At 40.1% G+C, this 16,984-nt stretch overlaps 2 protein-coding genes across 4 annotated transcripts in view; one reads left to right on the top strand and one right to left on the bottom strand.

The window, feature by feature from the left end:
- The window catches only part of LOC308083072 (engulfment and cell motility protein 2), a 302,126-nt gene that overhangs the window by 60,680 nt on the left and 224,462 nt on the right, over nt 1-16,984 (bottom strand). The gene's annotated exons all lie outside the window — the stretch shown is intronic.
- Nucleotides 23-16,939, top strand: LOC308081774 (inter-alpha-trypsin inhibitor heavy chain H3-like; the record flags this gene model as incomplete). Its single annotated transcript, XM_080423398.1, has 18 exons — nt 23-130; nt 2,132-2,286; nt 2,460-2,564; nt 4,229-4,391; nt 4,533-4,643; nt 5,444-5,572; nt 5,996-6,112; nt 6,231-6,399; nt 6,960-7,085; nt 7,774-7,955; nt 9,179-9,364; nt 10,007-10,146; nt 12,847-13,007; nt 13,918-14,031; nt 14,314-14,515; nt 15,907-16,079; nt 16,436-16,547; nt 16,705-16,939. 18 exons carry the CDS (start codon nt 23-25, stop codon nt 16,841-16,843), a joined length of 2,592 nt encoding a protein of 863 aa, XP_080279524.1. The 3' UTR covers nt 16,844-16,939.

The following is a 16,984-nucleotide window of genomic DNA, read 5'->3' as shown; positions in this document are numbered from 1 at the left end:
GAGTATTTAGTGGAGTTTAGTCATGTCTAGGTTGAGGAGTGTTGTGCTGCTGTGGAGCTGTGTCTGCCTCTGGCTTCTCAGCCAGGCCCAAGGAGCTTTGGTTATCTCCCGCGATGATGCCGTCATACAGGTAACATCACTGCTTCTCTTTCTGCTATTTTGTAGTTGAATTTATAATAAGGGTAATAATAATAATAAGGGTAATAATAATAATAATAATAATAATAATAATAATGTATTATTAATGTATAATTTATTTCATAATGCAACAGCACAACAAATTTAAATACATTAATGTAGTCCAGTACTCAGTTCTCAGTCAACCTGTGGTTCCTTTTTGAACTGTGGGATCTCAATGCTGCTTTGCATTTAGTCCTCTTTTATGGCCCACATGTGTTGTAGGGATGGGAATCATGAACCCTAAGAATTAGAAAATCCTACTAGTTAACTCAGAGAATCAACATTGTATGCTGCTCATCAATTCCTTTTACCAATGCCCGCATGTTTTTCTGACTTTTGCCGTGTTTATGCAACTGAAAAGGAAAAGATAAGGAGAATTTTTATCATTCTTGTTTAAGGATTAGATCAACCATGGAGTGCAGTCAACAGCTGCGAAGCTTCTACTTTTGTGGCGCCTCCTATGGGCAGATGATTGGATGTTGCGTTTGTGATATATGGCATTGTTTGTAAGAAATTGGCCCTGCCAACAAATTTGTTAAGGTAATTACAGGCAAATGGTATGAAGTATCAAAACCCTGTTTGACGGTCATTGTCAAATTACTCACAAGACCATTTGTGCGTGCCTGATGTGGTGGAAAATGAACGATTTTTTGCAACAAACGGTGATCTTGGTTGTATTTGTGATGTTTTCTATATGTGAATGTGAAACCTGAAATTTGAGCGTACTCTTTTCTCATTTTTTTTTTCCAGGAATCAAAAAGGGAACCAATAAAGAATTAGCAGAATTACTAATGACCATAGGGATGGGAAATTATACGATTTTATTTATATCAATGCCATCTGTATAACTGCACTGTTCTATATCATATTATATATTATACATGCCTCATCTCAGAACAGCTTTTTGCTCTTATTTTACACTGATATAAAACTCTTAACTGTACTGTATATTTTATAATTTCTCTCATCTCACTTCTCTCATCTTATTTCACTGCATAGATCTTTATAGATTTTCTCCTTTTTTACATTCTTCTCTTTCTCTCCTCTATATGCATGAATAGAGTATGTGAGTGACTTGCATTGGTTTGTAGTCTCTATTTTAATTCACCTTTCTATGTGAATTCCAGGAGACAGAGGATGCCACCAGGTTACTTAAGGTATATAGTTCAAATTAAATTGTTGGAATAACTACTTTGTGATGTTGGAAATTCACTGCTTACACGGTTTGAACTTTTGACATTGTTATCATTAATTCACTGTTTACTCTGATATAAAAAATACATTTTGGTACAACTAAATACTTATTTTAATGATAGGCTAAATGATTCACATTACTCACTTTAATAAGTTATTGAAGATGCCTGCTGCACTGTAAACATTAGAGGAGATAGACTAGGTCTAACTCCTCAAGTTAGACCTAGTCATAGTGGCCTACTCATACTGTATTTTATCCCAGTTAAATCAAATTACTAACATTATGATGAGGGTCTCTTCATCTTTTCATTGCAGAAAAGAAGTACAAACAACATAGAGGTAAGAAACAATTATCCCCCTTTTCAGTCTGTTAATGAAGAAATGAAAAATACAACTGTCATCAGACAAGCTTGACTCATGTGGAATAACAATGTTTTTCATGTGAACAAAATGCTAATACTTTTTCTTTGACACCAATTAGAGGCAGCTAGCTCCCTAGTTGTGAAAGTGAGAATCTATCAAGATTGTGATAAAAAAAAACAATAGTGCACCTTAAAGGCTGTTTCATATTTCGCAAGACAAGTGTCTGTGGACAGTGTCGAATGTCAACGAACACTTTTTGAGCTGTATAGGTAGGACATATATTCTTTGTCTCCCACCATTTCCCCCCCTCCATCCCTCTCTCCCTCTCCCTCTCCCTCTCCCCCTCTCTCTCTCTCTCTCTCTCTCTCTCTCTCTCTCTCTCTCTCCCTCTCAGGTGGAGGTGGACAGTGTTACAGTGGACTGTACCGTAGCATCTCGTTTCGCTCACACCGTCATGACCTCCACTGCTCTGAACAAGGCCAACTCCTCACAGGAGATCTTCTTCGAGGTGGAGCTGCCCAAGACCGCCTTCATCACCAATTTCAGCATGTCAGTGCCATGTCTCTGTCTCTTCTTATTGTGTGTTTAGTACCCGTGTCTGCCTCTGTATCTCCCTGACCATTTTCACCGCGATGTTCCAAAGCTCATATGCCTTTTGGAATTTTAAATGACAACTATTAGTGATCAACCTCTGTTGCGTTCTAACTCTATTTGCTTTTCAGGGAAATTGATAATCAGATGTACGTTGGAGAGGTCAAGGAGAAGGAGAAAGCCAAGAAGCAGTACGAGAAAGCTGTCTCATCAGGACAGACTGCAGGACTGGTCAAGTAAGTCTCAGGGCATGTTACTGGGAGAGGGGTGAAATAGCTATATCAGATGACATTGCCCTAGTCTCGGATACAGCAGAGAAAGGAAGGGAGAGCAGGAAGATCGGCCTCAAGCTCAATGCCAAGAAAAAAAGTAGGGGAGGGCGGGGTCGAACGACGCACCCTTTTCTATTTCCCTCCCTGCACAGAGATTACTTAATTTCATGTAACCATACTTTTTTGTGAACAAGAGACACTTGTCCTCTCCCATTACCCGCAGTCCGTTTTAATTTTAGTGAAACGAGTCGAACGCAATCGTTAAGTAAAGTGACGTTGCGCTACTCTCCGCACACGGCCGCCAGTCGGGACGAACGGTGCATACACGGGGGTCGGACGGCGCGGTCGGATGAAATGTCCTATAACAAGCACAAACGTTACATTTCTGGCATCTAACTCTCATTGATGCTTCAGTAGAACCCTACGAGCAAATGACCATGCTGATAGTCAAATAAATGTATCATGTTAATGTCCCCTCTGTCTGTTTCGTCAACTTTGTGTTTTACACATGCACCGTTCGTCCCTCCCTGTCCGTAATGCATCGAGTGGCTTAATGCGCCGTTCGTCCCTCCCTGGATGTTTTGCTAGCTAGCACAAAAGCTAATGAATATTTTTCAATGGAACCTTCACTGAGAGTTAGCCCACAGATTAGCCTAACAGACAAAATCCATTTACAATCGGCACCAAATAAACACAGCAGTACAAAAACACTCAAATAGGGTATTTTTTACTACAGTGTGGAAATACACAAAAGTGGCTTCAACTCTGCCAATTTTGATCAGAACTGGGAAAAAAATTCGTGTCTGATGTTTTCGACCGAAGACGAAGAGGGTGACGTCGCCGGATGTGACGAGCTTTTAAGTGTAGCATGAAAAAAGGTCCGTGTTGCAACCGTCCCTGCGCGTCGTTCGTCCCGGTTCTACCCTATTAACAGTTAACACAGGGGACAAAACCATTGCAACTGCCAATGGGATGAGGTAGTTGAGGACTTATATCTCCGGACCTGGACTGCTTCAACGGAACAGGACCTGAAGGTCCAGAGGGCACTTGCCTGGAATGCTCTGCATGGGATGAGGAGAGTGTGGAAATCAGACATGGAAGTAGACCTCAAGAGGGGGCTGTTTGTAGCTAAAGTAGTAGTCAGTGCTGCTGTATGGGGCATGCGCAAAGACATGGACCCTCACAGAACAACAGGAAAGGGCCCTGGATAGTCTACACAAGAATTCTACGAATGGCACTAGGTGTCACATGGACGGACCACATCAGAAATTAGGTCCTCTACGGGGACCTAACAGGGGTCACAGACAAGAGAGAGGTCAGAGAGAGAAGGATGAGGCTGGGAGGGCCAGCAAACTGACACTGTGGGAGCCAACCCAGGGCACAGCCAGGAAAGGCAAGAAGCACACCACCTACATAGATGCACTGAGGCGCTACAGCGGAGCTAACAACATTGCAGAGCTAACAACATTGCAGAGCTCAAGACCCTGATGCTAGAAAGGAGGGTGTGGAGGGCAGCAATTCAGGAGTCCTGAGTTGGAGTTGGCTAGACCGCCCTCTCGCATCACATGGTACTTACATATTCCCAATCATTCTTTTATTCATTATTTTTTTGTTTGTCTGTGTTCTAGGGCCTCTGGAAGAAAAATGGAGAAGTTCTCTGTGTCAGTAAACATTGCTGCCAATAGCAACGTGAAATTCATTCTGACCTATGAGGAGCTTCTTAACAGGAAACTAGGCCAGTATGAGATTCTGACCCGGGTCAAACCCAAGCAGCTTGTCCGGAACTTTCAGGTTGGTGCCATCTAATAATGACTGAGCATCAGTGAGGACCAATTATACTGTATGAATATAAGAAAAATGAAAATGGGTGAAGTGGTCCTTTAATGAAAGGCTAATCTCACTTTGTGTATGTTTGTGTCTAACTTTGCACAGATTGTGGCAGATATCTATGAGCCACAGGGTATTGCATATGTTGATGCCTATGGTACCTTCTTATCCAATGAGCTGCTCCCTCTGGTGGAGAAAACCGTCACAGACAAAAAGGTAGAGGGCTAAACATGGCTCTACATTCTCATACATTGTCAAACCCGTCCCAAGGTTCTTCGGACAGCTCGTTTCATTAATCTCTCAAATTCTACCCTACCCTGTTGAATAACATACCCGTCTTCCCTAAAATGAAACTATTAAATATGCATACAGTATCTTCCATAAATCCAAAGCACACTGTAGTTTTGTAGAAAGAAAAAGTAATGAGTAAGTGGGCAACCTACTGACAAACTACCCTGATGACCACCAGAGCAGGCCTCAACATTTAGGTTGTTTAAGGATAATTCCTTTAAGGATAATTCCTTTAACAGGTCCATTCATGAAAGTCCTTGCGGTCTTGTTTCCAATGAGGGCCTGTGAGCAATTAGGGGTTAAGAGTCTTGCTCAGGGACAAATTTCATTTCATCGACACATTTGCTGGCCTGGCCTGGAATCGTACCTGGGGCAACCAGGGCCTCTGGCTCCCTAGGCGGGCTCACTAACCACTCAGCGATGGTCCACCCCATCTTAAATCTGTCATGAAAAATAAAGGCAATTTTAACACTTTTTTAAATTTAATTTTTTACATAAAACTACAGCGAGCCTTGGATTTAAGGAAACCTGCTGATTACAATCTCACTTAAGAATTAATACTTCATTCCAGCGACAAATTGCAGCACACTTGAACCATCCAAATAGCACCTGTATGTGGCAACACACCTAAGAACACCCAGCAGCGCTTCTACCTCTTGTCTTCTATTAGACATGTCAGATGTAAGTTTGCACTAAAGTGAATGTATATTGTATCCTTCTTTCAGGCACACATCTCCTTCTCACCGACACCGGAGCAGCAGAGGAAGTGTCCAGACTGTGAAGGAACTCTGCTCGATGGAGATTTCATCATCAAGTACGATGTGAAACGGACCACGAGCCTAGGGGACGTTCAGGTCTGCTGTCTATTGTATCTATTTTAATCTCATCAATGTTTTGTGTGCTCAATTTGATTATAATTGTTTTCATTCTGTTAAGCACTCTGTGTTGCCCTGGTATATGAAAGGTGCTGTGTGTAAATAAGCTGCCTTGCCTTATACAAACAAATACACCGGTTTGACCATAAAATCTTCATGCAAACTATTAAACAGATACTGTCTTACTCTGATCACATACATAGCCTACTATATGTTGCAGAGTTCTTGACTGAAATGAAAATGAACACAATGAACATTCCTAATGCAAAGCATGTCCTGAAACTCTAATGCAGCAAAGCTGTTGACCAAACATGTTATCAATGGTCGTATAGTTACAGTTCTCCCCTTCCGTCACTGCTTTCTGAGTATGCAGTACAGTTCATTTGTCTTTTTTCCCCTCAGATTGTGAATGGATACTTCGTCCACTTCTTTGCACCTCCTGACTTAGCCAGAGTTCCAAAGAATGTGGTGTTTGTGATTGACATTAGTGGATCCATGTATGGAACTAAAATAATTCAGGTGAGAAAGTGTAAAGTATGTGAGACAGTGAGTTTGTTAGAGAAAAATGTCTACAGTATTGTATGTGGGCTATTCTATATACATGTTTATGCATGACCTCTGATCTTACCCTCTGCAGATACGTGAGGCATTGCTGGCCATCCTCCAGGACCTGCATGAGGACGACTACTTTGCCATCATCCTGTTTGATCATAGGGTTACATTCTGGAAAGAATCTCTTATTAAGGCCAGCAAGGAAAACGTGGCCGAAGCCCTGACATTCGCCAGAGGGATAGTTGACAATGGATGTAAGCATCAGAATAAGCCACATCTTGGACGGTGCACTAATGATTCCTACAGGTTGGTAGGAGGTTCAGTGGGGTGTGGCACTAGGAAGAATAGCACATGCCTACATGAGCGTTACATCGTCCTGGTGAAATATCTCATCAGGTGAAAAGAAGCGGCATTGATGTCACATGGATCGGAGGAGACATAATTGTCTGTGCTCTCCCTAGGACCAACTGTAGGAGTAGCAGTGACAGAGGGACTAGAATACACAGGGAATTGGAATAACTAAGTTTGGGGGAAAAGGGGGAAAAAAACACTATGAGGAGTATTCCTCCGGATGTGCTCCAGTGTATTGGAGGAGGCATGTGATTACAAAGCGGTCAGCAGTGACAAGATTACACAAATCAACAATTGGGAAAAAAAGGGAAAATACTTGGCAAAAATGTATAAATAATAAGTCTCATCTTTACCCTTGATCACTTCCTTATATGGATTATGGATAATGTTGGAAATCAAAGAACCAGATTAATTTGATTTAATATCATTGCACAGAATTGACATGTGTGTGTTCTCCTTCCAGTAACCGATATCAATAAAGCAGCGCTGGCTGCTATAAACATGCTGGTGAAAGACAGGCAAAACAACACCCTCCCAGAAAGGAGTTTCGACATGATTATCTTCATGACTGATGGAATGCCAAACGAAGGTGAGCTCTCCTTTTGAAATGTCATACGATTAAAGGACTGAGCCCTGAAGCTTAACAAAAGGTAGCCCTGCCACTAGGGAGTGTACGAATACTTTTTATAGAAAATTGTCTCGTCTACTTGGGTTGGCCAATTCATTTGAAAGAATACAAGAGCATTGAGCATTGGCTAAACCAATTGGCTAAAACTAAGCTGATGTTTGCAAATATACGCTGTTAATTTGCATTTTTTCTGTCTGTGCAGAGTTGTGCCACGCAGAGGACTGCACATACAGTACTGTAGTTGGGGCACATTATATGTATCCCTGAGTATAGGCTAGCTAGTGTATTTACATTGAACTGTGTGCTACAGGGCGCATGATTTAGTGAGCCCTGTAACAAATATTTCTGGTAATTTTGTAGCTATAATATTGTATAAACTATGTGTTTATATATATATATACTCCTGAATCTGTGTCTGTGTGTGCTTTTGGAAATACATGTAAGATATTATTGACTACGTGTTAATTTTTCCATCTTTGCAAATGTGTGGGAGCTAACCTCCTGTAATGAATTCTGAGAAATGTTTGTGGTCCTGTCAGTGATAGGATGGAAGGTACCGCAATGTACTATAAATATTTGTGTTCGTTATATTCTACATAATACTGTATAGTATATGTACAACATATATGTACCGTATATTTACATACAGGAGTTAGTGACCTCCCAACGATCCAAGAAAATGTACGCAAAGCTGTTGACGGAAAAATTTCTCTCTTCTGTCTGGGATTTGGAAATGATGTGGATTACTCCTTTCTGGATGTGATGGCCCAACAAAACAAGGGACTGGCCCGCAGAATCTACGAGGCCTCAGATGCGACCGCCCAACTCCAGGTGCAGTAAGGGAGGGTGTGATACAGGATTTAACATATAACGTATACATGTATGGTCAAACGAAGGAGGAGCCAGGCACGGAGGCAACCCACAGTGCCTAGAGAACCTCTTAATGTCGCCAAAACCTGCTGCTAACATGTCAGCAGCCACCCTAAGCCCCCAAGAGACAGTGGGGGCAGTATAGCATGTCACTTGGACACAGGCCGGGGTCTGATCAGCCTCGGTCGGGTCGCCTGGAGGAGGGTGTCTGTTGCGAGACCCGAAACACCCAGTAACTCCAGGAAACAACACTGATGATGTGTCCAAGTTTGTGCATCAGTAGATGTTTTATTAACGGATGCAGAATTCTGTATAAATACTACTAATAAATAAAATAAATGAAGACACACACTACCGTGTTGGATGCTGCCGACTGAATTTAATAGTCTCAGTGACACCTCAACTGGGTCCCAAACAAGACCCAAATGAAGGCATTGGTAAAAAATGTTGTTGACCCCAATGCATTCATCTGGGTGAGACTCATTTGAGCCCAAGATGAGGGTATTGGCCAAAAAGTTAGGCTATTAATTTGAGCTGAATTATTTTATTTTCTTACGAGTTGTAACATTTTAGTCACTGCTCCCAAACATTTGCATTGTCCCCCCCCTTGTTTTCAACATGCTTCGAATAAATCAACTCATCCTCAAGTAACCTACTCCTGTTTCTTGGTAAGGTCCGATAAGCTAGTTGCCACAATTAACAGTAGTAATAACAACATGTTTGAGGAATTTCCGTCAGGTTTCAGAGAACTCCATAGTAAAGACAAAGAACTCCATAGTACAGACTGGCCTTCCCAACGTCCTTTTAACAGCGGAGTGTTCTATTTTAGTTCTCTCTAGGCTGCTACTTTTACCTCTGTGTGGTATCCATTGGGCCTGACCTTGAGTCGACTATTAGAAATCCTTAGTCGGGGACAGGCCCTAGTATCCACACAATGTGGATAGTTGTCACTGACACTGCCTTATATTGGTTGAGCTCCTACGGTACCACCTAGACAAAGCTTTTGTGTTGCATTAAGTGACTGTTGAATTTACCAGCGGTGACCTGCATGGCTTGATTCTATAGCCAGCCTCATCCTATTGAATAAATACATTTACTGGGTTTGCATGCACTTTTTAATCTCTGTTTGGAAAAGTGATATTTAAATAAAGCTTATTTCTTCTTCTTATTATTATTTTCCCCAGGGTTTCTATGAGGAGGTGGCCAGTACTCTACTCTTAGAGGTGGACCTTCGTTACCCTGACAACACCGTCGATTTCCTGACCAACAACCACTTCACTCAGCTGTTCAACGGCTCAGAGATTGTGGTGGCCGGACGACTGGGTGACAATGACATCGACAACTTCATGGTGGAAGTGTTCGCCAAGGGGGTGAGACAGAGGAGTAACTGTAGTCTCTTACTTTAGATGAAAAAGCACGGTAGCAGTGTTGATTTCGTCGACTAAAACAATGACGAAAAATGCTCGTCGACTACCTTTTTTCACTGACGAAAACTAAATAAAAACTAAATAAAAAACTAAGCTACAATGACTAAAGCTAAGACTAAATATATTGACAATTTCATCAACAAATAAAAACTAAACTAAATGTTAGAGAAGAAATCCAGTAGAACTAAAAGACAAGTCATTTTAAGTTTGGTTGCGCTCGGGTGTTGCACTCTGAAAATAGCAGATCTACAAGCTCACAACGCGTCGCGCTGCGACGCGTTGTGAGCTTGTAGATCGTCTATTTTCAGAATGCAACCAAGTGTAAAATCAGCCATTACGACACCATCAAGGCAACGCCAAAATACATTTTAGTCGACTAAATCAACTGTAGATTTAGTCGACTAAAATCTTACGACATTTAGTCGACTAAAACTAGACAAAAACCAAAACATTTCAGATGACTAAAATATGACTAAAACTAAACAGAATTTTATTCCATAGTCTATTGACTAAAACTAAATAAAAATGTGCTGTCAAAATCAACCCGTGCACGGTAGCCGTTTACGCTCTTCTCTTTCTCTATAGTCTGTTGAGGACTTTCAGGTGCAGGGCCAGGCGACCCCGGTAGATTGGAACGTTATCTACCCAGAGAAGGAGTACATCTTTGGGGACTTCACAGAGCGTCTGTGGGCCTACATGACCATCCAACAGCTACTGGAGCAGAGGTCTGTTTGAATCATCTCTAGCTACAGTATAGAGCTGCTCTGTCAGGACGTTGAGACTCTGGACTTCTTACAGTGTAGATAGGGGAGAACGGGGTAAGATGAACCACTTTTTACTTATGTTGACCTCTAGGCAAGGAAAAATGAGATGGAAGTCAAATCTAAACATCTAATAAAACTTCAAGATGTCTTCTATCAGTTGAAAAAATGAGTGTGCATCTATGACAAATGGTTGTAAAAATATGGGTTCTCAAAAAAAAGTGGTAATGTGGTTCAACTTGCCCCAGGTAAGGGGTAAGTTGATCCTTTAACCCATATGATATTTTGCATTTTCAAGTTTAAACTTGAACAAATAATGTATTCACGTATCAACACTAATTTAATAACACATTTCCCTTTTGCAAATAGTCTTATTTATTTTCTTAATGGTATTTAAACAATATAAAACCAATTAAATAATGTTTGTTATTCAGAACCTTTTAATATTTGCAATTGTTAACCCTGCAAGACCCGGATATATTTCTACTTACAAAAAAAAATTGTCAACCTTTCAGATGGTGTTTTAGGAGTACTTTGGAGAGGAAAATATAATGTTTTTTAAAAAAAATAGTTTTCGTAAGGTTTTATTGAAATGTTGTAATATTACAACAGTGGGTCTAACGGGTAGCAGAATTTCCTATAGGCCATTTTACTCACTGTCAGAATAGCATGGCAAATGTCTATATACTTCACTAAAACAACTTAAGGGTTTGGCGTGTTTGGCCGGTTGGGGGGGGGGCAGTGGGTCAGTGGGTTCACTGGGTTCACTGGGTGGATGGTTTTCTTTGGACTCCTCTCCACAGGCCTCTTCATCCGACTCTTCATCAGTTTCAGTAAAGTCGATGTCCACATCACTCTCTCCATTCATTACAATATCCAACACATCCCTTGCAGTGAAGCGAGGCTCTCTCCTTGCTTGTGGCATTCTGAAATGAAAATAAAGAAATACCATTAGTACATTAGTACTAGCACATCTCACTGCAGGTACATATTTCACAAGTCACACAATACTGTCTGGCCAACCTATTGTACTTTGCTTATCCTCACAAGTGGCATCAGTGATGATGGTACTTAGCACCATCAGTGATGAATGATGATGCTTAGCCTAACAAAGGGATTGGGGATGACTGTAAGTGGGCAAACCCAACACCCATCACATGAACAATGATGAGAGATTCTTAACTGGGCGACTCCCATATGAACAATTACCATACACTGATTGCTAACCACAAACATTACCAAAATGTTTTGCTAAAACATTATAGGCAATGACATGTTATAAGCTAATGATGCAGTATATTTGTCTTCGAGTACAATTGGTTACAATATACAAATTGGTATATATATATATATATATATATATATATATATATATATATATATATATACACACACACACACACACACACACACACACACACACACACACACACACACACACACACACACACACATACCAATTTGTATGTTTTAACCAATTGTACTCGAAGACAAATATACTGCTTTAGCTTATAAGTTATAACATTTCATTGCCTATAATGTTTTAGCAAAACATTTTGGTAATGTTTGTGGTTATTTGTGGTATATATATATATATAGTAATGCAATGTGGGGAAAATACACATAATTGTATAAATGTATTGTGAAAACTATAAGACTCCACTTAGCCAGGTGAACAGGTGGCATTGCTATTTGCTACCACTATGACCCAGAGTTGTAAAAAAACAACAAGTATAAAGCATGCTCTAATTTACATTTGGGGGATATCTTTCCCAATAATATCATATGTACATGTTCTAGACATTCTAATGATCACCAAAAAAATTATTGCAGACATTTTACTTACTTTTTTGTGAGAAATCCTGTCCAGTGAAAAAGAGATTGTTCTTCCTTCAAGGATTTTCAAGTTGTGACTTTTCCTGCCTCTGTGGGGGGTATTTATATGCAAATATCCCGGCCAATGACATTGCAAGACTAAACAATAGGATCCAATGATGATGTTTAGGTGAAAGAATAACAGGAAAACAAATGATTTATACCATGTTTTTGATAAAATACAAATGTTGTAATATTACAACTGCGGGTCTTGGAGGGTTAATACAATATTGAAAACTTCTCTTAAATGAGTGTATTCATCCAAATGAAAGGTCATACTGCATAATTTGTGAAGAAAAGACATAATAAAAAATATGAATGGTGATTAATATTAGGATAATTGGTTCAATTTACCCCAAGGCATTTGGTTCATCTTGCCCCATGGCCACCATTTTGACCTAACCTGGCTAGCTTAATGCTTCAGGCTAATCTTTAGCTAAATGATTCACATGGTTTTATACATTGGAATATCACCAACATTCATGATATATAAGTTTCAACCTGGGTACATTTGCTTTAAAATAAAAAATCATTATACCAGAAAAGTAAAAAATTAACTTTGACCAGCAAAAAACACTTTCTTGTGTAGAAATATGCTTATCACTTTACCCATGTGTCTCTCAACTTCACAGCCAGGTGGAAATGATGGATGTGTCCTGATTTTAAGGTCACATGACAACTCATGTGTATAGTTTTAAAGATACAGGGGGTGGTTCAACTTACCCAGAGGTTCATCTTACCCCGTTCTCCCCTACGTCTATTATGAATACTGTTTTTCTTTTTTTCCAGTAAGACTGGTACACCAGAGGAAAAAAGCAACGCCACAGCCAAGGTTCTTGAGATGTCCCTGCAGTACAATTTTGTCACTCCACTGACCTCCATGGTGGTCACCAAGCCTCAGACTGAGGATGGAGCGAGTGATTCCTTCATCGCTGACAAACTGACTGAGGGTAGGGAAGATCAGTGGTGGAAAAAGTACTCAAATGTTTTGCTTAAGTAAAAGTATCAATACTGCAATGTAGAAGTACTCTGTTGCAAGTGAAAGTCCGGAATTCAAAATGTTACTTGAGTAAAAGTACAAAAGTATTGGCATCAAAATATACTTAAAGTACCAAAAGTAAAAGTACTCGAATGTTTGAAAATAGCAGACCTACAAGCTCACAAGCTTGTAGATCGGCTATTTTCAGATAGCCCATGTACAGTATAAAATAGGGCTAAAGTGGTCAATGTATGTTTCATAATATCATAATTTATATCTGAAAAGTAACTTGTAACTAAAGTTTTCAAATAATTGTAGTGGAGTAAAAGTACAATATTTGCCTCAGAGATGTAGTGGGGTAGAAGTATTGGAAATTGGAAATACTCCAGTAAAGTATAAATACCTAAAAATTGTACTTACTGTAAGTAAATGTACTTAGTTACTTTGAACCACTGGGGAAGATGGAATGGGAAGGAAAAAAGTGTGACACTTGACTGTGGTCTCGTTTCCATCATTAAACAAGCACTATTAAAGCTGCTGAATCCATACGTTGTCATCTTCTAATATCTTTTCACTATTTATTTTCTACAGAGCAACGACAAGAGGCAGAGAGACTAGGTAAAACATTCCATTTCCAACCAACAGAATAAGAAAGGTTTACGCTTACAATGTATTTATTTATAATCTGGATGCCCTTTTATGTATAACCAGGTGCAGGTCAAGCGGACAAAACCATTAGTGGATACAGCATACCACCTTATGATCCCACATATTTTGGTAAATACCCAAGTGCTAACATATATTTAGCTCAGCTTCAGGTATTGGCAGCTGTACTTGTATCCAATGTTAACTGAGCTCTAACCTTGATAATGTCCTTTCAGTGGATGGAGATCCTCATTTCATGATAGAGCTTCCAAAGAGAAATGATGCACTGTGCTTCAATATCAATGACACACCAGGCACCATCTTCAACCTGGTTAGAGACACAACCACAGGTGATTAAAACATGATTCTCTTTTCTTTTTTTAATTATTCACATTGTCAGAGCCAAAGATACTGTAGTGGACAACTTCTGATGATTATTCTGACATCCATTTTAGTTTTACACTTAAGATTTGGACATAATATTGAAGTAGATTTGAATACTCAATACATCTGAACAGTGTTGTATTGTGTATGAGTTAAAGGGTAAGTTGGTGGTTTTCTTTAATTGTATATACGTATAATAGTTTTCATCTGTGCTTTGTGAGTGACTGAATCCAGTTTTGCTTCCTTAGGAATTCTAGTCAACGGTCAGACTATTGGAGATAAGAAAGTTGCCCCCGATGGTAAAATCAACAGCTACTTTGGACGTTTCGGCATCATTCACAAGACCCTCGGGGTGAGACTGGAGGTGACCACTGAAGACATCTCTGTGTTACAAGATGGAAAACGTGTCAAGTTACTGTGGTCTGATAAAGCTGCCCTCAAAGGACCTAAGTAAGTTATTGCTTTTTTAGAGTACCGTCTCGCTCAATGACAGGACAAGTACACAATATGATATTTAAAGTTAAGGCTGAATTAGGGTGACCAAACGCCGTCTTTTACCCAGACATGTCCTCTTTTGGGTCCTTAAGATCTGTCCAGGTTATTATATTATTTATTTTTTTACAAATTCCTTAAAATGTCTGGGGTTTGCCTAACGTGTACCACAGACCATTAAGCATACATATTTACAATACACATTGACAGGTTCGTTCAGAAATACTGGGAGCGCACTCCAGGTGCCAGGTTTTTCGAACACACCCATTGTAGAAGTTGCTGCACTGGCGTTTATGCCCAGGTATAGGCTACCACTTTATGTAACTGAGTGGCTGTGGTCCTTCACTCAGATCAAAATATGCACCGAGTTGAATGAACTGCTCTTTCACATTGCATACAAATGCCAGTAGACTACCTCTCTTTTTCTTAATATTGCATGTTTTGAGGTTGTTTTTTATTATTATTGCAGTCTAGAGATAAATCAATCCTAAGACTTGTTATAGAGAGATAATTGGCTACGTCACTGAATTTCTTTTAATTGTACAGAAGAGGCATACTTTGAAGGAATACACAAGATTTATGAAGCACCTTTGAATAAACCTTTAGTATCTTTATGCATCTTCTGAGTATTGTTACGACCCGGCCTAGGGGTCACCAGGTGTAACACAAAAATGTACTCCCTCCTACTCAGTCCCCAAACATTAGCCAGCCAACACAGTTTAAATAAAAAAATACAGTGATTTATTAATGAAGTTGCAGAACAATGGGTAAATTACCTCAGGGTGGGCCCTTAAACCCATAAACAAAAGAAAACACTATTCTTACCTAGACCAAACAGAAGACAAAAATACAAGTATCTAACCTAATGTAACCTAAAGAAAAACAGGTACCAGCTGAAAACAAAAGAACGGCCACCCACCCCTGCAATACCATGACTATACACTAACTCATGTTAATGCAAAACTAAAATGCTGACAAATACTGACAAAAAACTAGTGCAGATTAAGGCTGACCAGGAGGGAGAGTTGTTAAAAAATGGAAGGTAGGCAGCTTTATACTCCAGTCCATGAAGAGGGAGCCAATCACCTGCGAGGTTCAACCTACTAGTTACCAGTCACACCCAGACACCACTCCGTCACACCAGCTGGTACTCAAGTCAGTCACTCCTCACCACTCAAGCACACATACACCAATGAGGGGAGAAACATACACAGGGCAACACACAGGAAAATGTAAATGTAATGTACACCTATCAACATTCCCTTCTCCCCTCTGCCTCCCTCCTCTCTCCCTCGTCTCTTCCTTCCCTCCCCATCTCTGTTCTCTCTGCCCTGGCACCTCCTTTCCAGTATGGATCTTCTCTTGACCAAAGACTGCACCCTGATGGTCAGTCTAAAAGATTCTGTGACGTTTGTGGTCCTGTTACACCGGGTCTGGAAGAGCCACCCATACCACCAAGACTACCTGGGCTTCTACACCCTGGACAGCCATCTTCTCTCCCCATCTGTTCACGGCCTGCTAGGTACAGAACCACACACTAGGGGGCAGCACTAGGACAGGATAGAATATCAGATGTACTGTACACTGAAACATCTATTCTACCCTCCCCATTAAGTCACAGTAGGATAAAATAAATGTCAAAATAATTGATCGCCTTTGACCTACAGTATTTGTGTAGTTAAGTTGTTTTTCAACCCTCATTTATGTTGCAATATGGCAGTAGTATAGATTATCACACAGCTAGAACTTTATTTTACATTATACATGTGCAATGGGCCAATGTAGTTTCAGTGCAGACTAATAGAGAATGAACCAGAATGATTTCCCTTTAAATACAAAACAAAATAAATGACAATGGTGGGCTGTCCTGTCCTCCAGGTCAGTTTTACCATGGGGTTGAGTTTGAGGTGGGAGATCTGCGTCCAGGAGAGGTCCCTGAGAAACCTGATGCCACCATGTATGTGAAGGGACTGGAGCTCAATGTGACCAGGTACACATGACTGTCTCATCCTATAGGTATTAGGCTGAATGAATAATGTCTAGATCTGGTACAGTTAAAAGTGTGTGTTTGTCTTTGTTTCAATGTACTGTACAGTTTTTTATACATTTGAGTCAAAATAATATGTCTCTTTCTCATTGGTCCACAGAGGCTGGCAGAAGGACTATAGGAATGATGTGAAGAATGGAGTAACTATTCCCTGCTGGTTCATTCATAGTAATGGAACAGGCCTCATAGATGGAGATGCCTCAGATTACATTGTGTCTGGCCTGTTTAAGACTTACTGATAATAGGTACTATAGTGGCAATGACAGGACTCACCGGGTTCCAACTTAGTATAACAAATGTTCATGGTTATCAATTTAAACTCTCATTACCTAAACTATAATTGTATTTGTACACCATGATCACAATTGGTCTACAAAGTC

This window comes from Gymnoscopelus braueri, assembly GCF_963280865.1.
Source record: "Gymnoscopelus braueri genome assembly, chromosome: 3".
In the NCBI taxonomy this organism is placed as follows: Eukaryota; Metazoa; Chordata; class Actinopteri; order Myctophiformes; family Myctophidae; genus Gymnoscopelus; species Gymnoscopelus braueri.
This window is presented reverse-complemented; position numbering and strand designations above follow the sequence as displayed.